Source organism: Trichechus manatus, unplaced genomic scaffold, assembly GCF_000243295.1.
Source record: "Trichechus manatus latirostris isolate Lorelei unplaced genomic scaffold, TriManLat1.0 scaffold00126, whole genome shotgun sequence".
NCBI classification, from domain to species: Eukaryota; Metazoa; Chordata; class Mammalia; order Sirenia; family Trichechidae; genus Trichechus; species Trichechus manatus.
In genome coordinates this window covers 5,151,416-5,175,662 of record NW_004444062.1, presented here as the reverse complement: position 1 = coordinate 5,175,662, position 24,247 = coordinate 5,151,416, and the positions used below count along the sequence as shown (strand labels likewise).

At 39.9% G+C, this 24,247-nt stretch overlaps 1 protein-coding gene across 1 annotated transcript in view; it reads right to left on the bottom strand.

Moving 5' to 3' along the window:
* UGDH (UDP-glucose 6-dehydrogenase) overlaps positions 1 to 10,534 on the bottom strand; it is a 44,011-nt gene extending 33,477 nt beyond the window's left edge. The window contains exons 1-2 of the mRNA XM_004384665.3: positions 10,268 to 10,534; positions 2,261 to 2,429 (exon numbers count right to left, since the gene is read on the bottom strand). Coding sequence (XP_004384722.2) covers positions 2,261 to 2,429; positions 10,268 to 10,473 — 375 coding nt within the window. The 5' untranslated portion in view covers positions 10,474 to 10,534. The remainder of the gene's footprint in view (positions 1 to 2,260; positions 2,430 to 10,267) is intronic.
* Between the last annotated feature and the right edge of the window lie 13,713 nt (positions 10,535 to 24,247).

Here is a 24,247-nt window from a genome sequence, read left to right as displayed (position 1 = left end):
TACAGGAAAGTATACAGCGAACACACTTGTGTAACCACTACCCATTTCAAGTAGCAAAACATTAACAGTATATCAGAAGTCCACTGTGTGCCCTCTCCTAGTCACTACCACCCCCCAAATTACTATCATACTGAATTCTATCTTCATACATTAGTTTACCAATATTTGAACTTAATATAAATGGAATTACACCGTACGCATTCTTTTGTTTCTGGCAACATTACTTTTGTGAGATTTAACCATATCATTACATCCAGGAGTAGTTTCATTGAATTTCAATGTGTTGTATTATTTTATTGCAGTAATATACCATCATTTATATATCCATTCTATTGCTAATTAACATTTGGGTTGTTTCCCTTTTGGGGCTATTACACAAACAGCACAGCTAGTACCTATCTTTGGGTGCACATATACAAGCACTTCTGTTGGGTATACCCCTAAGGGTGGAACTGCTGAGTCACAGACTACACATATTTTCCATTTTAGTAGATATTGCCAAATAGTTTTGCAAAGTGGCTGTAATAATTTACATTCTCACCAGCAGTGTACAAAGTTTCAATTGCTCAACATCCTTGTCAGCACCTGGTATTGTCAGTAATATTAATTTTAGCCATTCTAATGGATGCCTTTTGTTTTTCAAGACTAGCATACACTGCTGGCAGAATTAATTACTGAATGTTTGGATATAAGTATGGCTTACAGGGTTTCTGAGGACTTGCAGCTTTTTTATGGATATCAGAATTATAATTCCCCAAAATCAAATATACTAGTAACGTTATATAAGGGAAAGAAGTGCTGTTAACACTGAGGTAGTTAAAAAACTATTGTGGGTAGGTCATGTCGTAGAAGAAGAAAAGGTAAAGCACAAACAGAATTTACTACGTACACAGAGGATTTTTGTTTGTTTGTTTAAATCCTAAATCTGATCCAGACAAGAGTAAATCCATGCCATAGTCTCAGGGAACAACTTAAGTCAATTGGCATAACATAGTTCACTAAGATAATGTTCTACATCCTAGTCTGGTGAGCAGTGTCTGGGGTCTTAAAAGCTTGTGAGCGGCCATCTAAGACACAACTATTGGTCTCTACGCATATGGAGCAAAAGAGAATGAAGGAAATCAAAGGCTCAAAGAAGAAACTAGTCCAGGGGACTAACAGACCACACAAACCACAACCTCTTCTAACCTGAGACCAGAAGAACTAGATGGTACCTGGCTACCACTACCGACTGTTCTGACCAGGGACATAATAGAAGGTGGATTTACCTATTGGATGGATAAATGGTGACTTTCGTATTTAGTGTTCAGTACCACAAATTTGTTTAATTGGAATTTCAAATTTTCTGTGAATTTAGAAAACTTATGGTTAGGAAAATATCCTTCTAACTATTTTACTGAGCTATCTGGGTCTCATTTTTTTTTTACTACTTTATTGTAAAATGAGTTATTGATATTATGCTTTCGAAGCCCAACAAGAAAGTGTTTGAAAATTTGATGGTAGAATTTTCTATCTCAAATTAATATAATACTCTTTTTTTCAGAAGAGCTTAGTTATTTATAAGACTGTTATCAACCATAGTCTTTAGATGTGTTAGGCATTTGGAAGGGAAGTCTCAACCAACTTTATCTATAAGATAAATATGCCTGCCATTTATAGGCACATGAGATTTAGAAATCCTTGGAAAAGCACCCATAGAGTAATGGCCACTCAACATCATGGATTTACACTTTTTTAAATAACATTTTGTTGTGTTTTATGTTTTATGAAAGTTTACACAGCAAATTAGGTTCCACTTCAACAATTTTTATAAAAATTGTTCTGTGCCACTGGTTAGTTTTTACAATGTGTCAGCATTCTCGCCTGATGTAAGTATAATAATGTAAAAATATAATGGACTTATATGAATTAATATTACAAACAACAGTTTATACATATCACTTTTTATTTTGATCATATAATATGTAACTACACTAAAAAAAAAAATTAGAATATATAGAAAAGAAAAAGAATGATCCATAATCTCACCACACTAATACAACCACTATTAATAATTTGTTACACTTCTTTGCAGTCATTTTTCCTGGGCATACCTGACATAATTGTAATTATAATGTCCATAACATTTTATATCTAGACTTTTTTCATTTAATTTCATATCAGTTACCGTCACAGATTTAACAGTGCATATAAATTATTTAACAAAGATAGTTTAAGAAAACAAAGAGCATAAGAACAAAGAGTTGTTTAATATAGTTACCTCATAAATAGGAAGTGTAGGAGAGTTCCATGCATTGATTCTCGATTCATTGACATCAACTACTGTTACCCTGATTTCAGGGCACATCTGAGCAATGACACTACACGTGGGTCCTCCAACATAGCCCGCACCAATGCAACAGATCTTCTTAATTTCAAACATGATTGTCCTAGAAAGGAAACAGAGGACTGTTTTAGTATTGAAATCAGAAAATTTTTAGAAATCACATTGCACATTCATTGTACTTTATAAAAACTGTCAAGGATATCTGGAAATATTTCCTACATTCACTCGTAGTGATAAAAAATAGCATTCAAATTGTATGACCTAGCCTGTTCTCAGCTGCATTAGCATGAAATAATGAAACATATGGAGAAAATTAGAGTACCTGATATTACTGGAAAAGAAGTTAAATCTAGTTTTTAGAAAGTGAAAGAATAAAATAAAACCTCTCTGAGGCCTCTAATACACTAGAACGACTTTGACTGCTGAGGGAAAAGTTCAAGGGTGAACACACTGATGCAATTCTTGCTTAATGCTGGTGTACGAAGGTGAGCTTTACAACAGGTTTAGACTAACGCGATAGATATTAAGATTAGTTTCATAGTCCAAAATTGCCTCTGAGATTGCACTCCTTATACACTAAATTTGGTTGTAGCAATTTATTTTTAGGTATTGGGCAACAGTCTTAAACTTGATTTTAACTTTAATCAGAAACCAGGAGATGGGTAAAGGAAGGCAATTTCTATAGTTACCAAAGCTCTTATACAGATTTTGATAGGTTTTCAAAAGCCATTAGGTGAACTGGTTGATGCACACTAATCAAAATCACTAGGGACTGACTTATACATAAGAAAGTTTATTCATTTATGAGAAAGTCAGCTATCAAAGTGAACATAATTCTTAGAATGTCAGTCCATTCTAAGGCCTCAGAAATCATCTAATCTAATCCTTTCATGAGTTCCAAAGGGAAGGAAAATGGTAATCAGAGTTTAAGAATTTGTTAGTATACTCCCGAATACATCAGAGAAGACACGATGGAAGGCTGGCCAAATTACAAAGCCTGGCAAGTATATACTTCTTATGAAAAAAAGAAGCACAGGAAGAATTTGTGTATAAATTCTTGAATGGGAAACTAATTTGCTTTGTAAACTTTCACCTAAAACACAATAAAATGTTGGGGGGAAAAAAAAGCAAGTTAAAGATCAGGGAGTGGATATTCCCCATTTCCAGAGTATTTCTGGAAAAAAAAAAAAAGTAAATAAATATTTACTTTAAGTATAAAGAGAATGAGTAAATCTTTTCTCCCTGTTTCCCTTCACAGATAAAGAAAAAGGCATACAGCCAAGAAATCAATGGTAGAACCAAGCATGAGCTCTGATACAGAAAGGAAGGAAGGAAGAAAGAACCAATCATGGGTTCTGATACAGAAAGGAAGGAAAGAAAGGAGGAGGGTAGGAAGGAATAAGGGAACTTTATAAAAGTGCTTACATGAGAAATACAAATAAATCAAAAATGTATTTAACAAAAGTAGCAGCAGCACAAAGCACAATGATAGCATCCTTTAAGATTATCTCATTCCCTTTAGTCTGAATCTGTATTAATCAAACAACATTCTCATCTTCATTTGGTTCCCTGGGTAGATTTTCCTACTGGAAGAGAATAAGCTGACCAATTCATACAAGTATCCTAGTCTGCTTGCTGTCTCACTGAATTATTAACAACTAACCTGGTTTAGGAAACCCTGGTGGCGTAGAGGTTAAGAGTTCAGCTGCTAGCCAAAAGATCAGCAGTATGAATCCACCACGCACTTCCTGGAAACCCTATGGGGCAGTTCTGCCCTGTCCTATAGGGTTGCTATGAGTTGGAATCAACTCGACAACAACAGGTTTTAATCTGATTTATAAACTGATCTTTAGTGGTTATGATTAGCAGCTAACAATTCATAGAATATGGTACCAAATGACTTGAAAAATTATAAAAAGAAACAGAATTTTAATAGTAAAAATGGGCAGAATTTGGAGTGTTACAATTCTACCAAAGAAAGCAATATTCTTAGTATGTCACGAAGAGCTTGATTAACTGCTTCCCCTTTTAAAACCTTGTTAATATTTAGCAAGATTAGATAGGACTATAAAACAAAAAATAATACACATGAGGAATGTGCTTCTTAGGTCAGATATATGAGACCAAATGGGCAACTCCTATCCTAAAGCAGGAAGAGGAGGCAGGAAGGGACAGGAACTGACTGAATGGACACAGGGAACCTGGGGTAGAAAGGGGGAGTGTGTGATCATATTGTGGGGATTTCAACTAATGTCACAAAATATGTGTATAAATTTTTGAATGAGAAATTAACTTGAGCTATAAACTGTCACCTAAAGCACAATCAAAAAAAAAAAAAAACTTGCTAAATCTGGTAATTCTCTCCTTAATAATCTAAAATAAGTAAGTTAATCATTCCGTATTATCACTTGGGAAGCCATAAAAATGTGATACTCCTATTAAACTTTTAGGATTCCAAGATTTACCTCAGCAAAAATACTGTGCCTGGTGAAAATTTACCTTTGGCAACCAACCATCTACTTGTCAATTTTACCCTTTACCTCTCTTCAAGCCTCAGGCGCCCTATACATGAGGAGAGAGAGACTGCAAGTGGAAGGAGAGAGGGAAGAGGGCACTGGAATTGCTAAGTGGCTAAAGCTCAGGGGAATATTCCCTGGAAAGCCCCTCTACCTGTGAGCTGTGAGCAGGCTTACTCAAGATGGGTCTCCAGCATTCACTGCTGCTGCCTCCACCTCTATGGTAGAAAGTTTGGCATGTGGTTTTAGAAAAGTTGCTCCAGGCCTATTCCCTTCTTCTCCATCATGAAAAATTAATATTCTCAAAGCGATCCTAGAGGACAGAGTAGAATTGCCCCATAGGGTTTCCAGGAACAGCTGGTGGATTCGAACTGTCAACCTTTTGGTTAATAGTTAAGCTCTTAACCACTATACCACTAGGGCTCCATTTGGGGAATAAGTCAATCAAAAACATTTACTCAGCAGTTCACTTTGTAGCAGTTGAATTGTTCTACGTACTGTGGATACAAAAGTGAACAAGACTGATACAGTCCCTAGTGGGGGTCGAAACAAACATAGTGACCGCAGTTGTGATAAATCCATAAAAAAGATATATGTGGCTGGGAGAGAAATAGAGACTGTCTGTGGGAAAAAGGGCTACTTTAGACAGTGTAATTAGAGAACTCTCTCAGGTGACTTTAAGCTGACTCAAAAGATGAAAATGAGTTAGCTGCACCCAGATAAAATGTTTAAATAATACAATGCGGTATAATCTATTAAATGGCAAAATGAGCATCAAAGTCCAGAGGGAGTGAAAAAAAAAACAAAGAAGGGTTCAAGGCAGATTTAAGACATGAGCTTCGCCTAAAGAATGGATAGGATTTACAAAGAAAAGGTAAGTGGAGAGGGCGTTACAGATAAAGAAAGGAAATAAATAAGGGCTCAGATTCAGAAATGAATCCAGAGAAGTGAGACAATCTGCCTAGTCAGATAAAAAATGGGTACTAAGGAGCGATGAGAAGTATGAACTGTTTCCTAGGGTGGAACTGAATTGTAAGTGGATCTTGAATGCCCTTCCCAGGAAAGCATGACCATATCAATCCTTGAGGCTGTAATTTTTTTTTTTTTTTTTTTTTTTTGGTGCTTTAGGTGAAAGTCTACAGCTCAAGTTAATTTTTCATTCAAAAATGCATACACATAGTTTTTGTGACATTGGTTGCAATCCCCATAATGTGACAGCATTTTTCCACCCCGGGTTCCCTGTGTCCATTTGTCCAGTTCCTATCCCTTCCTGCCTTTTCATCCTGCTATAGAACAGGAGCTGCCCATTTGGTCTTGTATATCTGATTGAACTAAGAAGCACATTCCTCACGTGTATTAATTTTTTGTTTTCTAGGCCTGTCTACATTTTTCTCCTGTTCTGTTCAGAACTCTCTGTTGTGTTCCATGTCAGGCAGTCATTAGTGGTAGCCAGGCACCATCTAGTTCTTCTGTTCTCAGGCTGGTGGGGTCTCTGGTTCATGTGGCCCTTTAGTTCTTTGGGCTAGTATTTTCTTTGTGTGTTTGGTTGTCTTCATTCTCCTTTGCTCTGGGTCGGATGGGACCAACAGATATATCTTGAGGCTATAATTTAATAACTTAAGGTAAAATAACTGAAAGTAATCATAATCAATGATATTAACATTAAAAATCTAATAAATTCCACTGAAGGAAAAAAAAAGTGTGAACAGAGGGGATTATCAGCCTGGAGCTTGGAAAGGGGGAGCCAAAGACAAGAACTAAACTGTCGAGTTGCCGATTCATAGCAACCCTATAGGACAGAGTAGAACTGCCCCATTTCCAAGACTGTAACCTTTACAGAAGCAGACTGCCACATCTTTCTCCCTCGGAGTGGCTGATGAGTTCAAATCACCGACCCGACCTTTTGGTTAGCAGCCAAGCACTTTAACTGCTGCACCACAGGGGCTCCTCAGACAAGAACTACACAATGTTTATTTCAGCAATGTCCAGAGGAGAGTGACACAGAATCAGGAGATTAGGAGTGTTCTGGTTACAGAGAGGTGGGGCAGAAATACGCTTTTCCATGCTTGGATGGTGTCTTAGTTATCTATTGCTGCTATAAAAGAAATATCACAAATAGGTGGCTTTATCAGAAATTTATTTTCTCACAGTTTAGGAGGCTAAACTAGGGAACTTCTAGGGGAAGGCTTTTACTTTCTGTTGGCTGTGGAGGAAGGTCCTTGTCTGTTTCGAGTTTCTGCACCTGGGCAATCTTCATGTGGACTGGCATCTCTCTTCCCCCATCTCTGCTTGCTTCTCTATGCCTCATCTGCTCTTTTTATATCTCAAAGGTGACTGGCTTAAAACACACTGTACACTGATACGGCCTCTTAACATAACAAAGAAAACGCACTCCCAAATGGGATTATAATCACAGATCTAGGAGTTAGGATTTACAACATATATTTTTGGGGGACACAATTCAATCCATACAGATGGTATATTCCCTGAAGATTCTCTTTCTGATTCTGCTCTGCCTTAAATAAATTCAGATTGCCAGGAACTGGATTTGATATACAAGTATTGTAGGCACAGAAAATTTCCCTACTGCAATAGTCAAATTCCTGGATACAGCAAACCTAAAGGTTGGAAGTTCAATTCCACCCAGAAGCACTTTAGAAGGCCTGATGATCTACTTCTGAAAAATCAGCTATTGAAAACCCTATGGAGTACAGTTCTACTCGGACACACATGGAGTCACCATCAGTCAGCATGGATCAATGACAACTGATTTTTTTCTTTTAACTATACTAGTAAAGTTGCATTTTAGTGTATTAATCAATTTCTTATGAGTTTGATTATCATAAATCAACAACTAAAGCCTGATTAACTCTGGGATCATAGCAAAAAATCTGCCTTCCAGGTCTGCAAGGCTGAAGATCAGATTCTGAATTGTGATAAACTTGAAGAATTACAACACTTTAAGAACCTGACTGGACAGCCAGCCAGCCTCTCTAATCAAAACCCACATATCTAGAATACCTAAAAAGTGTAATCTCAAAGTACTTTTGGATTGGAGGATCTTTCTGGGTTACCACTTAATCATATAACCAAGAGGTTATCAGGGCAGCTTTATGCCCTCATTGTCAACCAGGGCAGGCCTCACATTCATGTAATAAACCTGGATTGAATGCCTACTTGATGCAAACTCCTGGGCTCAAGGGGCATATAGTTTAATAAGCACTCCCAGGCTAACAGTTCTTATCAGCAACTATTCACTGCTATATGCTCAGCACCTAGAAGGGCAGGCTCTAAAATATTAATTGAATGAATAAATAACTCTCCACAAGAGCCTCTCTTTTTGAGATGAAGACTGCTATTTGGACAGCTGTTCAGATGGCCACAGTATTTTTGCAGAGACAGACCAAATCCTATCATTTTCTGTTTTCTTGAAGTAGAACTTCAGCATGTTTTCCCAGAGTTACTTCTTATCCACCTTGACTGTGAGGCCTTATTTCAGTCTCCCTGACATACAGGATCTGGAGCAGACTACTGATGGCAGGTGGACCTGTATTATAGAACTGGATGTGTTTCAGGACTTCATTTTGGATATTCATGCTTTGCTATTTCATATGAAGTATGGTTTGTAGATGACAGAGAAAATTATTGAAGAAGCAGAACATAAATCTGTGCAAGTTCAAATAAACTGTCACTTGGAAGGTTCAATAAAATCTTCAATAAGCTTTAATATGAAGCTTGATACTGTGTTGGTGAGATATGTTGCATGACACAGATGTCTTCCAATTCTAGTTTCTATTTCTACTTTTTATGTGCCATCTTACCCTTTACCGTGCTGTCAAAGAAACAGGACTGTTTGCTTACTGAATGGGTCATTTTGAAATGAGTTTTTACTTCTGTATTTTGGGAGAGTCACAACAAACCCAGCTGCTGTGAAACTACTCGTCATCTACAATTTAATAAATTCAGATCACTATTTCAATTAAAAGAAGTGACTAACAAAGAACAAAGGCCCTACTACAATTTAAGCAGAATATAATCCTTCCACCCCCACCCTCTTCAGTATAAATGGCATTAACTATCCAGGAGCTAAAGTAATGGACACTATAGCTAGATACATCCACTCCACACATCGTCATTTCCAAAAATTAAATACTAACAGCTGCCTGATGCAAGAAAATAATCAGTGAGAAAGACAGTGTTAACTTTATATCTAAAGGGTATCATATAAAGCTGTGGAAAAAGCAAGAGAGAAGATGGAGTATGCTTTAAAAAAACCCAAACCCGTTGCCATGGAGTTGATTCCGACTCACAGCGACCCTACAGGAGAGAGTAGAACTGCCCTATAGGGTTTCCAAGGAGTGGCTTGTGGATTCGAACTGCCGACCTTTTGGTTAGCAGCCAAGCTCTTAACCATTGTAAGTTTTATGTTAGAAAAAGGAGTACAGCACTGGGAGAAGAAATGTGATCCTTTTAATAAACGTCGTCTGCCATTTACCTTAAATTGGATGCTGGTTACTAACAAGCACATCTCAGAGCTGACAGTCCGGTCGTTCATTCCCAGAATCCTCTGAAGAAACAGACCAGACTACTGTTCTCCATTTCATAGGGGATTTGAACAAACTCAAAGGCTCACTGTGTCTTTGAGGTCAGTCAATGGACAGTGTATGCAGAGAACAGCTACCTCTCTGTATAACCACAAATAGTTCCCTATTAGTGAAATCCTCATTCTACACTAGAATTATCAACCCTACCCGAATTGTCTTCCTATATCTACACAGGATATATAATTTTCAAGGACTCACACAAACATGGTCTCCTGAAGTACTCAAGAAACGCATTCCCTGACATGAAATAGAGCGATTATATGGTGTGGTGGTCAACAGCGGATTCCAGGACAACCGCACAGATGTCACGAAAGAATGTCTTAGGATTTCGCCCTCAAAGGGGCTTTCTGGCTTCGTTTTCTCTTTGATCTAAGAGGTGCGGCCAGAGAGGTGTGCAAAACAGCAACCCCTAGGTGAAAAGACTCTAAACACAAACAAAAGACTATAACTGGGCCAAAATGGGGTCCCCGTTAACAACGATGACCACTTTCTTCAGTGGGCATTCGGCTTTCTGAGGGGGCGGGGAAACCTTAATTATTTCAAGCCAGAAAGCGGATAAAAGCAGAAAGCTAAGGAGCTGGAAAACTCACGAGTCTGGAATAAAAAGCCCAGGTTATCCCACCTCCCAGGGCAGCAGATCCTAAAGGCAATTCCCGCCCTGAGCCCAAAAGAGGAGACGTGGGTCGGAGGAGAGACGGGAAGGCCGGGACCCGCGCAGAGCGCGCGCACAGGGGCAGCGCACACACCCGCGCCGCTCCCTCCTCGGACCGCCAGGACCAGGAGCATCCCGGTGGCGGGGCCAGCCGGGGGAAGGCGCTTACCACTTCCAGCCCCGAACGCGGCGGCCGCTCCTTGCTCGGCTGCTCGACAGCACCTCCCTTTGGGCCGCAGATTCTGCACCCGCGCTCTCCTCCGCCAGATGTCCTCGCACTGCACGCCCTTCCTTCAAGGTGCCAAGCGCCACACCCCGAGCCGCGGGCCAGAGCCCGTATTTAAAGGTTTCTGCCCGAGAAGACGGAGGCGTCATTCCCTAGCAGCCAGGCCCTCCCACACTCTGCCCAGAGCCGCATCCCAGCACTCCACCCCGAGCCAAGCACAATTCGTGACCCGGCCCCTATTTCCTGCAGGGCCTAGGGGCGGGGCTCCGGGGCGGGGCTAGCGCGGCCGGGAGGAGCAGGCCCCGCCCCGAAGCTAGCGTGAGTGAATCCGCGGGGGCCAGCTCAGCGGCCCCGCCCCTTCCGCGAGCGACGCTGGGCTGCGCTGCGTGCGCGGCGGGTCCACTTGGTTCGGGGGCGGTGCGTTAGGTGGGTAGTGGTCCTCTTTTTGTCTGCGGGACAGTAGGGAAGGTTAGGCCTTGTTGTCTAGCCCCTGCAGCGCTTTCCTGGCCGGCAGTCGGCGCGGAGGAGGGGGCCGCATGCGCGATGGGTCCTCAAGGCCTTCGGGCTGAGGCACCGGCCGGCCTGCGGGCCGAAGCGACCGGAAGGCCCCAGACCCTCTTCCGTTCTCCCCAGCAGCGGGAAGGGCTGGTCCCGGCTTCCGTCCTCCCGGATTCTGTCTGTCCCGGCTAGCGGCTTGCGCCCCTCCCACGTACCCCAGGGCCCTGGGTTCGCCCCCGCTTCCGGGCCCGCGGCCCCAGGTTTCGTCTGATCCCGCCCAACCCGCGGCTTCTGGGAAGGAGACTCCTCACGTCTGGAGGATGCTGAGTCCCATCATGACTGGACCAGTTAGTGCCCCCGCCCTGACCCTTGGGAGGAGAAGCGAGACACCCACACCCTCCAGGCTTGTTTCCCAGATACACTACTCCGGCCAGATTCAGGGTCTGGGATGCTTGTGCGTGATACAAAATAGAGAATATGCAACATGTAAGTGCCGTGTATAACCAAAAAAACCAAACCCGTTGACGTCGAGTCGATTCCGACTCATAGCGACCCTGTAAGGATAAAGTGGAACTGCCCGTAGAGTTTCCAAGGAGCGCCGGGTGGATTCGAACTGCTGGCGTTTTGGTTAGCAGCTGTAGCTCATAACCGCTACTCGACTAACCAGGGTTTCCTGAATAGAATAAAATTAGTAAGATTAATAAATTACTATGGAGACTGCCCACTTTTCTATTCCTCTCTTTCCCCATTCTGAGGTCATCTTAGAAGGAAAAAAAAAAAAAAAAAACAGGAACAGCCATGGCTTTTTGTTTCCCTCATTAAATTAAGAAGTACATCAGATGACATAATCTGTACTTGAAGTTAAAGATCATTTTTAAGTACATCATGAGGAAAGTGATTAAGAGTTCATAAAGACATTAAAATGCCACATAGGTGAGAGTTTTCTTTATAGGATCATGATGGCAACTTTAAGAGAAGTTGTTGAATTTTGTTTGTTGTGGGTTGTAGAACGCATGATAGAATATGTAGGCTTTGCACATTCTGTAAGGAACCCTGGTGCCGCAGTGGTTAATAAAAGCGCTTGGCTGCTCACTGAAAGATCGGCGGTTTGAACTCACTGGCAGCTCAGCAGGAGAAAGATCTGGCAGTCGGCTTCCACGTACACATTCTATGCAATTCAATTCATTCACCCAACAAAGATTTTTTTAGTGTCTATTATTTGTCAGACATTATCCTCGAGGCCAAAGATGCAAAATGGATTAAGATTCAATTCCTTCTTCCAAAACTCACGGACCAGTAGAAGAGAGATATAACCAAATGTAATGCCATGTGACAAGTACCTCCATTGGTATCTTTTTGAACTGAACATATACATAGATTAAAGTTACCATTACAATTGATTTGTGTTAAAAAAAAATTTTTTTTCTATTATTCCCTTTGGTTTGAATTCAACATTTTTCTCCTCGCATTCTTTGTTACTAGTTTGATAATAATTATAATCCTCAAAACAATGTCAGATATAAGGAATCAGGAACAAGATCTCAGAAATTGAATCAAAGAATATCAATGCTAGAATAGAACTTTGAGGTGATCTAGGACAGTAGTTCTCAAAATGTAGACTTGGGGCTGAGACCCTTTCAGGTGATTTAGGAAATAATATTGGAGTTATTATGCCCTCTCATTGAGCATGGAGAATTGTGACCCATCTGGGGCTGAGCCCTCACAGACTCACAAAAACACATCAACTGGGCCCTGAGATAAGACTACAGATGGGACAATCTCAGAAATTATCTTAAGGAAGTTTTCACAAAAGGGCAATAAAAACCTAACCCAAAAGACTTCTCACCTTTTGTCTTTTTCTATTAACATTTAGTGAATAGGAATTTGTTGGACCAATGAAGACCCTCCTGACTTTTATAACTGAAACCTGTACCAATGATTGCTAAGAAAGATGATTCAAAATGTAAGATTACAATTTCTAGCCAATCAGTGAGAAAATGACACTTTCAATGATTCTACCCATTTTGTGATGTTGATACATACAGAAGATTATGTAATATTCTTTGGACTCAGGCAGACATGGCTGTGGCAGCATGCTTGTCCACTTCCCACTTTTGTCCTTTTGAATATATGCCAAATAAAACTTTCTTTTTACTTTACTAAATTTTGTGATGTTTTTCCCCTACAACACAAGGGGTCCATGCGGTCAAATTTTTAATGATAATACCAATATGTTCTTTGCCTTTTTCACTCTCATTGTCAAGTGTACAATAGAATTTTCCAGAGGCTATATGACTTGTGATATCATAGCAGATTGAACATTGAACACAGAAGCAGACATGAGGATCCAGCTGTCTTCTTTTTTTTTTTTTTTTTAATTGTGCTTTAGGTGAAAGTTTACAGCTCAACCGAGTTTCTCATCCAAAAATTTATACATAGTTATGTGACCCTAGCTGCTATCCCTATAATGTGACCACACATTCCTCCCTTCCACCCCGGATTTCCTGTGTTCATTCAGCCAGCTCCTATCCCTTTCTGCCTTCTCATCTCACCTCCGGACAGGAGCTGCCCAGTTAGTCTCATGTATCTATTTGAGCTAAGAAGCACATTCTTCACAAGTATCATTTTATGTCTTATAGGCCAGTCTATTCTTTGTCTGAAGGGTTGGCTTTGGAAATAGTTTTAGTTCTGGGTTAACAGAGAGTCCGGGGCCATGTCCTCTGGGGTTCCTCCAGTCTCAGACCATTAAGTCTGGTCTTTTTACTAGAATTTGAGTTCTGTACCGTACTTTTTTTCCTGCTCCATCAGGGACTTTCTGTTGTGTTCCCTGTCAGGGCAGTCATTGGTGGTAGCCAGGCACCATCTAGTTCTTCTGGTGTCAGGCTGATGGAGTCTCTGGCTTATGTGGCCCCTTTTGTCTCTTGGGCTAATATTTTCCTTGTGTCTTTGGTGTTCTTCATTCTCCTTTGCTCTGGGTGGGTTGGGACTAATTGATGCATCTTAGATGGCCACTCACTAGCTTTAAAGACCCCAGCAGCATCTTCTTTTAAGCCAGATGTTGTTGTGAGGTGCCATTGAGTCAGTTCTGACTCACAGCGACCCTATGTACAGCAAAACAAAACACTGCCCCTTCCTGCGCCATCCTCATAATTGTTATGCTTGAGCCCATTGTTGGAGCCACTGTGTCAGTCCATCTTGTTGAGGGTCTTCCTCTCTTTTGCTGACCTTCTACTCTACCAAGCACAATGTCCCTCTCCAGGGACTGGTCCCTTCTGATAACATGTCCAAAGTATGTGAGACGAAGTCTCACCATGCTTGCTTCTAAGGAGCATTCTGACTGTACTTCTTCCAAGACAGGTTTGTTTGTTCTTTTGGCAGTCCATGGTATACTCAGTATTCTTCACCAACACTGTAATTCAAAGGGATCGATTCTTCAGTTTTCTTTATTCATCATCCAGCTTTTGCACGTATATGAGGTGATTGAAAATACCATGCTTGAGTCATGACTGCACACCTTAGTCCTCAAAGTGACATCTTTGCTTTTTAACACTTTAAAGAGGTCTTTTGCAGCAGATTTGCCTAATGCAATGCATCGTTTAATTTCCTGATGGCTGCCTCCATTGGGCATTAATTATGGATCCAAATAAAATGAAATGCTTGGCAACGTCAATATTTTCTCCGTTTATCATGATGTTGCTTATTGGTCCAGTTGTGAGGATTTTTGTTTTCTTTATTGAGGTGTAATCCATACTGAAGGCTGTGGTCTTTGATCTTCATCAGTAAGTGCTTCAGCTTTCAGCAAGCAAAGTTGTGTCATCTGCATATCACAGGTTGTTAATCAGTCCAATCCTGATGCCATGTTTTCATATTTAGCTTCTCGGATTATTTGCTCAGCATACAGATTGAATAAGTATGGTGAAAGGATACAACCCTGACGCACACATTTCCTGATTTTAGACCATGCAATATCCCCTTGTTCTATTTGAACAACTGCCCCTTGGTCTATTTACAGGTTCCACGTAAGCACAATTAAGTGTTCTGGAATTCTCATTCTTCACAATGTTATCGATAATTTGTTATGATCCACACAGTTGAATGCCTTTGCATAGTCAATAAAACACACAGGTAAACATCTTTCTGATATTCTCTGCTTTAAGCCAGGATCCATCTATCAGCAATGATAGTCCTCATTCCACATCTTCTGAATTGGGCTTGAAATTTCTGGCAGTTCCCTGTCGATATACTGCTGCAACTGTTTTTGAATTATCTTCAAAAAAATTTTACTTGCATGTGATATTAATGATATTGTTCAATAATTTCCACATTCTGTTGGATCGGTTGCAGAGTGGCTGGTGGGCTCGAACCACTGACCTTTCAGTTAGCAATGGAGTGCTTAACCACTGCACCACAGGGGCTTCTTAAGAGAAGACTACAAGTGTAAAAAATAGTTCAGTATAAGATTTGATATAATTAACTACTTCACTGAATAAATCTTGTAAATTTTATCCACATGAATTTTATCCAGTGTCTCTTGAAAAATTTAGTAGTCCTGCAAAATATTCAGGTTACTTTTAAAATAATCAAAGTTGCTAATTTATATGACATTTTCTGTTTGGAATTCAGAACACCCCAGCATAGGTCAACATGTTCTCTTTCTAACTCTGAACTTCAGCCTTAATAAAAATATGTGTAAGATGGGGACAGATCTGAGGTGACTTTGATTAATTATTTTAGGGGACTTCCCCCAAACCAGTGTTCAATATATCCCTTTGTTTGGCACTCAGGAGGATTTTATACCTGGGAGTTGGATTATAGTAAGGTTTTGTTCGGGTGAAAAGGTAAGCCTTTCTTTTGTAAAATGGAAAAAGGAATGTTGTTCTCAGGCAGATCAACTTTAGGACAGGGTGCCTGTGGAAGCTGAGGAGCTAGAAATTGATTCCCTTAAAAATATCTGTGTGAGGCAAAACTAATCTTTACTGTCAGAAGGCAGGATAGGGTCACCCTTACCAAGTTCACTGGTGGATCCTTTTTGCCAAAATGTTCAATTCTCTATCCCCATACAATCTGACTTCTCAGCAGAAGTTGACAGTGTTGAGCCTTCCCTCCTGGGGATATGATTTCTTCTCTAGGCTTCCAAGACATTACACTTGCATGGTTTTCCTCCTCTCATTGACTGCTCCTCAGTCTACTTTGATGGCTCCTCTTCCTCATCCAGAGCTCTAAATATCACAGCCTCCATGCCCTGTCCTGGGAGTTCTTCTCTTCTCTGTCCTTACTCTCTCCCTAAATGATTTCATCCAGTCCCAAAGTTTCAAATACCAGTTATATTCTTTTGGCTGTCAATTTGTATCTCCCTTTATAACTTAATTTAGCTCTGCACATCTCTATCCAACTCCCTACTCAAGATCTCCACTTGAAAGTCTAGCAGGCACCTCAAAATCATCATAGCAAACAATGAATTACTGAGTTTTTCCTTTCTATGGCAGTGACTGCCAGTTGTCCCCAATAACTACACTCCCCTTCTTTAGTAATAGAATCCCCAAATTTTAGCTGGACAGGTATTGCCCAGGATAAAGACTATATTGTCAAGCCTCCTTTGAGTTTGTTCGTGACTAAGTTTGGCTTAGGGGATGTGAATGGAGTGATATCTACTACTACTAGAACAAGCCCTTAAATGGAGGTAGGCTCCCCATATCGACTTTCCTTCCCACTGGTTGGAACGCTGACCCAATGGATGTTGTGGTGAACCATCTTTGACCATGCAGAGGAGGGCAACATTGGATAAGCCACAGTTCAGCAGTTGAAAAGCACTTCTCTAGGGGTCTGTGGAGCAACTAGACAGAAAAAGTCTGAGTTCTGAATACCTAAGGCCAGTATTTCAGCCCTGGACTTCATATACGCTTGAACTGTTACGTGAAAGAGAACTTGGAATTTATTTAAGCTACTGGGATCTCTTTGTTCCAGCGACCTAACCTGTATCCTAAATTTGTACCCAATCTACTCCCTCTTACTTCCCCTTATCATAAGCCTTTCCCATCTCAGTCTGTATCGCCAACCACCCAGTTGCTCAAGTCCAAACACTAGGTATCATTCTTGTTTTCTCTCTTCCTTCTCATTCATAGCCAGGCCATCATTGTGGCCCATTGGCTCTACCTCTAGAACATATCCCAAATTTGATTTCTTCTTATAATTCATACTGCCACAACCTTAGTCAAAGCCTCTAGCATCTCTTATCTGGACTCCAATGGTTTACTAGCTCCCTGCCTCCCTTCTTGACCAGCACAATTTACCGTTCATCTTCCACACAGCAGCCAGATCGGGATTGTAAAATCACAGATCATATAACCACCTCCTGTATATATATCCAAAGTCTTTAAAATCATAGATCATATAACCACCTCCTGAATATATATCTATCTATCTATCTATCTATCTATCTCCAAAGTCCTTATTTTGACTTCCAAGATCTTCCAAGATCTAGATCTTATCTCTGATCTCATCTTTTAATAGTCATGTGGTCTTATTCTGGTCCCTTACAAATGCCAAGTCTGTTCCAATCTCAGGGCCTTTGTACGTGCTTCTTGCTCTCACTCTCTTTCTCACTCTCTCTCGGAAAACTCTTTGTACAGATCTTTGCATAGCTTTTCATCATTCAGGACTCAACTCAAATATCACCTCTTCAGAAAGCTCTTTCCTCCATGGTTGTATTTAACTTCTCTTTAGCAATTAGCACTCCCTGGAATTATCTTGTTAGTTTTTGTACTTATTTTCTGTCCCCTGTGACCAGAATGTAAACTTCTTGAAAACAGGAACTAAAAACAAATGACCTTGCCACCACAAGAATTCATTTTTTCCTGAAGTCTACAAAGTCTGGTTACCTGAGTATTCATTTTATTAACATAACTTTGATCCACTCCTTGCAAAATAATCATCCCATCCTTGTTATAATAGTGGTGTCTTTGTCTTCTTAGCCTGTTCTTTGTTTTTGTTTTTTTTTACACAGAGCCTTCATATTAACTGAATATGCTTGTTAGGGTCATCCATTAAGAAGGATGATATCTCCCCTCCTCTCACCCCCACGAGAAAAAACTGACAGAATAAAAAACATTGTGTTAGGCGTCAGGAAATATCACTGTTAAAAGAATTTTTTTTTTCTACTGTAGTAGAATTTGGTAGAATTCAGAGCTTCAGTTAATTCCCTGCCCATGTATATAAATCAGTTAGTCTGAAGGAAATGATTAGTGTTTACTTTTGTTTCTATTTTATTTCTTCCCTCTAGAACTGAACACAAGGTTTAGCATTCTTTATGGTCAGTGGTTCTCACTTTTAGCTCTATTAGGGTCACCTGCAGAGGTTTTAAAAATCCAGATGCTTAGGCCAAACCCCAGATCAATTAAATCAGAATCTCTGTGCTATCAGTAGTTTTTAAAGTTCTCCATATGTGTGCAATGTGCAGCCAAAGTTGAGAACTACTGATCTAATAGTTTGTTCTTCAGCTTTCTTGGACTGCGTTTATTCTATTAGTCCAAATGGTTTTGCTTCCAATTTACCTCTATGGATTTTTAAACCTTGGTTGGAAACTGTGATATTCTATTTAATGTTTTAATCTTTGTTTAATGTTTTTCATGTTGATTGAGTACCCATCTTGAGAAAGGATCCTAACAGCATATCCTTTTTATAAAATTTGGAAGTTGATACCATGACTCATGTAATTTTTAAAAAAATCTCTAATGCTTAACATAAGGAGCCCTGGTGGTGCAGTGGTTAAGGCACTCGACTGCTAATCAAAAGGTCAGCGGTTTGAAATCACCAGCTGCTCCATGAGAGAAAGATGTGGCAGTCTGCCTCCACAGAGATTTACAGCCTTGGAAACCCTACGGGGTTGCTAGAAGTTGGAATCAACTTGACGGCAGTGGGTTTTTTTTTTTTTTTTTAAATGCTTAACATAGTGAATGAACAAAAGAAATGAATGAGGCACTGGAAAAATGGGTTCCTGACCTGAAGCTAAGAAAGGTTAAGTAACTTCCTTAAGATTGCACAACTAATAAATGGCAAAAGAAAGCTTGAAACTAGATCAGTTCTGTACATCTTATTGTTGGACAGCTAAAGAAAACCAGCAGCTCTCCTATCCTGGGGCAGAAGCCAGTTTCACCCTGGTGGGGAGATCCATAAGGTCTTTCACCAGCGCTGAAAACAGTGTTCTCTGTCACTTGGAGAAAAACTGAAAAACGTGGACTCTCTGAGTTTATGGAGGCTAGGTACCAATGTATTTCTCAGAAATACAAGTTGCTTTGTAGCCAAAAAAAAAAGATACTTATTAGCCTAAGTAAGTTCTGCCTTTGCCTCCACTTATTACTTCCTTTTTTATTATAGTGACCTATTGATCCAAACACCAAAGCCCATTATCACTTACTCAGGTATGAAATAAAATTGAGGTATGTAATAAAATTTTGGGATTAGATACAGTGGTGATTTTTGCAAAATGGATAATTTCGCATCCAAAACACCTCCCTCTGAATTCTGCAACAGTTCTATCAAAATCTCACCTGTTTCTTCCAACTTGAGTTTGTTTCTGCTCTGGGCTGTGGGTTCTATATTTTAGCAGTGATTCTCCAGCTAACTGTACCACAGAATCAACTAGGAAACTTGTTTAAATTTTGAGATTTCCTAGGACCCCTCATCTAGAGGTTCTGTTTCAGTGGTCGGGCTAAGCTGTCTGAATTTTTGTTTTTAAACTGTGTGCTTAAGCTTTTTAAAAATAAACATAATTTTAGAATAGATTTAAAATTACAGAAAATAGTACAGATAGCACAGAGTTCCTATATACCCCACACCCAGTGTATCTTATTATTAACAACCCACATTAGTATGGTGTATTTGTGCCAATAAACCAGTAATGATACATTATTAACTAACGTGCATACTTCATTCAGATTTTAACTAATGCCCTTTCTGTTTCAGGATCCCATCCAGGATACATTTAGTTATCATGTCTCCTTAGGCTTCTCCTGGCTGTGACAGTTTCTCAGATTTTCCTTGTCTTTTATGACCTTGATGGTTTTTAAAAAATTTTCTTGTGGTAAAACATATATAACATAAAGGTTGCCATGTTAAACATTTCTAAGTGTGCAACTTAGTGACGTTTAGATTTACAATGTTGTCCAACTTTCACCACTATCTGCTTCTAAAGAGAAACTCTGTACCCACTAAGCAGTAACTTCCCATTCTCTCCTCCCCTCAGGCCCTGGAAAGTGGAATCGTACAGTATTTATTCTTTTGTGTCTGGCTTATTTCACTTAGCCTAATGACCTTGAACAGTTTTGAGGAGTACTGGTCAGGTATTTTGTAGAATGTCCCTCAACTGGGAATGGTCTAATGTTTTTCTCATAGTTAGAGTGGGGTTACAGTTTTGGGGAGGAAGACCACAGAGGTAAACTGTCAATTTCATTACATAATATCAAGGGTACATGTTATCAAAATTGTTAATACTGTTGATGTTAATCTTGATCATCAGGCTGAAATAGTGCTTGTCAGTTTCTCCACTCTAAAGTTACCTTCCTCCCCGCTTTCCATATTCTCTTTGGAAGGAAGACATGCGCAACCTTCACTTAAGGTATGGGGAGTTATGCTCCACCACCTTGAGGGCAGAGTATCTACATACATTATTTGGAATTTTTCTGCGTGGAAGACTTGTCTTTTCTCCCCATTTATGTAACTATGGACTTATGGATATTTATTTTATACTTTGGGTTATAATCCAATACTACTTTATTTTGCTGCTTAAATTGTTCAGCTTTGGCCATTGGGAGCACTTTCAGTTGGCTCCTCTGTTCCTTTGACATATCTCCACCAACACAGTTTTTTTTTTCCTGAGCACTTTCTTTCTGGCACTATAAGTCACTCTAGGCTCATCTTGTGTATTTCCTGCCCCAGTACTAGAATTAGTCATTTCTCCAAGGAGTCCTCGCTCCTTTTATTGGGCAACTGTATTCGAAGCCAAGGTGTAGGCACTAGGTTGAATCTGCATTTTTATAACCACTGCAGGTGAGTCTGCTGCAGCCAGAATCTGGATTGCATTTGTGAACCACTGCTTCTGGTGATTTTTCTTCTTGAAGGGTTTGGTAGTTGGTGAGATTATGTTGCTGCACTGTTTTGCTTGCTTTCTCATTCCCCTCCATGGAGGAGGTAGTTCTCAGGAATCTAGAGCAAAATGAAATCCTTAATGATAAACACAATGGAGTCTCTTTGTAGAAGGCGGACTTTTAAAGAAAGAGATATTATGCATCATTGGACTTAATTATAAGACATAGCTGAATTATGTTAACAGAAGATAGGATGGATATAGAGAATTCTGCTCTTAAAGATATCTATAATTTGAAAACTGAGGTTTGGTTCAGCCCCATGATACGCTAGTATCATTCTCTCAATTCTTTGAATTTCTTCCCCTCTGGTTCACCTAGTTATGCAGATCTTCCAAGTGTTGGCACTTTCAATATACATCACAATATGGGAGCCATTATCAGTCTTTGCAAAAATATTATACTATATATGCCAGGCACTGACCTAAATTCACCAGTAGGGTGAATTCCTTCCAGTGGGGTAGATATGCCTGGAAGTGTCTTGAATCCATAGTTTCCAAACAACTTGGATTTTGAAGGAGGGATTGTGTGTGTGTGTGTGTATGTTATCTTGGGGGTGGTGAAGGCCTTCACATAACAATATCTATGCAAGGCTTTACAAAGCATTTCAGTCATAACAAAGGCTAAAAACCTGAATGAACTGTTTCCTTAATAACAAAGCTTGGCTCACACAAAGCTAAAGTTATTTTTCGTGACAATATACACTCTTGACAATACTTAATGTTTTTATTGCACAGCATAAAATTGCTGCAATGAAAACAGATGTTTGAGAATTGGATGAAGAGTTAATTATGGGGACTATGAGTCACTGGGATCTGTTTATGTCATGAAAATTACAGCATAAGTGATAGATTTGTCTTCTGTTTTTCAACAACAAATTATTTTAATATCTTTAATGTTTCCAGAGTTTAGCATCAGAATCTATTAATACAAGAGGGAACAAGGACTTCAGACTTAACTGTTGCTGGTTGACACCTGTAGCCACTTATCTATGTGAGTCTGAGGCCTTGAAATATTGTGACACAATGAAAAAAAAATTCCTCAGATGTTGTAGAGGAAGAAAATTATAGGTCCTACCCAATCCTTAGTGGAAAAACTATGCTTTTCCATATTACTTTATTTAGCCCAAGATTTCCTTAAGTCTTGTATTTTCTGATTTACCTCTGGCTAACAGAATCATGCTCAAAGCTTGAGACTGCTAGCTTTCAATAGGCAATTGCCAGTGAAAATTTCTCAGAAGATATTGATACACGTGCAATGTGAGACAAAACAGAGTAAAATGTAGCCTTTAAGAAAAGTTAGATAAAAATGAAGGCTAAGAACATTTGCAAGGATATAAATCTTAACCCATTTGTTGCAAGTATAGGCTCTGGTGTTCTATATCTTCCATAAAATTAATCCTTGCTGGATTAATTGTAAGGAATTCCCTTTAAGACATCCAGAATTCCAAATGTTTACATACTACATATTTAGTTGTCATGGAAAGCTGCATTCCGTCCCGGGTCTGTGATGCCTTTTTATATAAAGTGCCTCTCTCTTTGGCACTAATTGAATTAATGAGTGACTATATGACAGATAGGAGCCATGGTGATGCAGTGGTTAAAGCACTTGGCTGCTAACCAAAACATCGGCAGTTCGAACCCACACGCTGTTCTGTTCAAGAAAAGTGTGGCAGTCTGCGTCCTTAAAGATTTACAGCCTTGCTGAGGGCTGTGGGGATCATGGTCTTGGGCAACATCTAGCTCAACTGGCACAATACAGTTTATAAAGAAAATGTTCTACGCTCTACTTTGGTGAGTAGCGTCTGGGGTCTTAAAAGTTTGTGAGCAGCCATCTAAGCTACTCCACTGGTGTCACCCTGTCTGGAGCAAAGGAGAATGAAGAAAACCAAAGACACAAGGGAAAGATTAGTCCAAAGGACTAATGGACCACAAATACCACAGCCTCCACCAGACTGAGTCCAGCACAAATAGACAGTGCCCAGCTACCACCACTGACTGCTCTGACAGGGATCCCAACAGAGGGTCCCGGCCAGAGATGGAGAAAAATGTAGAACAAAATTCCAACTCAAAAAGAAAAGAAAAAAAAAAAAAAGGCCAAACTTACTGGTCTGACAGAGACTGGAGAAACCCCAAGAGTATTGCCCCTGGACACCCTTTTTAGCTCTGTAATGAAGTCACTCCTGAGGTTCATCCTTCAGCCAAAGATTATAGACAGGCCCATAAAACAAAGCGAGACTAAATGGGCACATCAGCCCAAAGGCAAGGACAAGAAGGCAGGAGGGAAAAGGAAAGCTGGTAATGGGGAACCTAAGGTCAAAAAACGGGAGTGTTGACATGTCATGGGGGTGGCAACCAATGTCACAAAACAGTATGAATACTGTTTAATGAGAAGCTAGTTTGCTCTGTAAACCTTCATCTAAAGTACAATATATATATATATATTTCTCTGAATTAAAAAAAAAAAGGATTTAGAGTCATGGAAACGCTATGGGGCAGTTCTACTCTGTCCTACAGGGTCACTATGAGTCAGAATTGACTTGACAGCAGTGGGTTTGGTTTGGTTTTGGTATGTAACTGATTCATTTCTTTAAAAAACAGCATGAGGACAGAAAAAAGCACTTTTTCTATAGTACTGACCTGCTATGTGGTATTATTTTTTGATGCATTACTATTGTCGTTAAGTCGCCTTCAAGTCGATTCCGACTCACGGCGACAGCATGAGTGCACAGAACAGCTCCACAGGGTTTTCAACGGCTGTGACCTTTTGGAAGCAGATCGCCAGGCCTGTCTTCGAGGCACCTCTAGGTGGGTTTGAACCACCAATCTTTCAGTTAGTAGTCCAGCATTTAACTATCTGCGCCCCTCAGGGACTCCTATTATGTGGTGTTAGCGCTCTTTAATTCTGCTCTTTTTCTAAAAACTAATGAAACAACGAAGTTTAAACCCATTAATCAAGACACACCAGAGTGTCTGAGGTTATAAGCAGGGCAGGATCAGAGATTTGATAAAACCTCTGACATTAAAGGAACTTGATTGCAAATAATTTTTTCTTATTCGTAAATTTCCTAGAAGCAGAGTTTTGTAAAGGGAATAACTTTTTTTTTTTAAAGTATTGAAATGAAAGCTGCTTTATTCTTTAAACTACACACTGTTGTTCTTCATCCCTAAATACTCCCTGCCTCCCAGACAATGGCCACATTCCCAGCGCTTTTCAACAGACATCTTTATTTGTTCCCTTGATGGTTTAAAATGTTTTCTGTAATCTAATCCTAAATAACATTCAT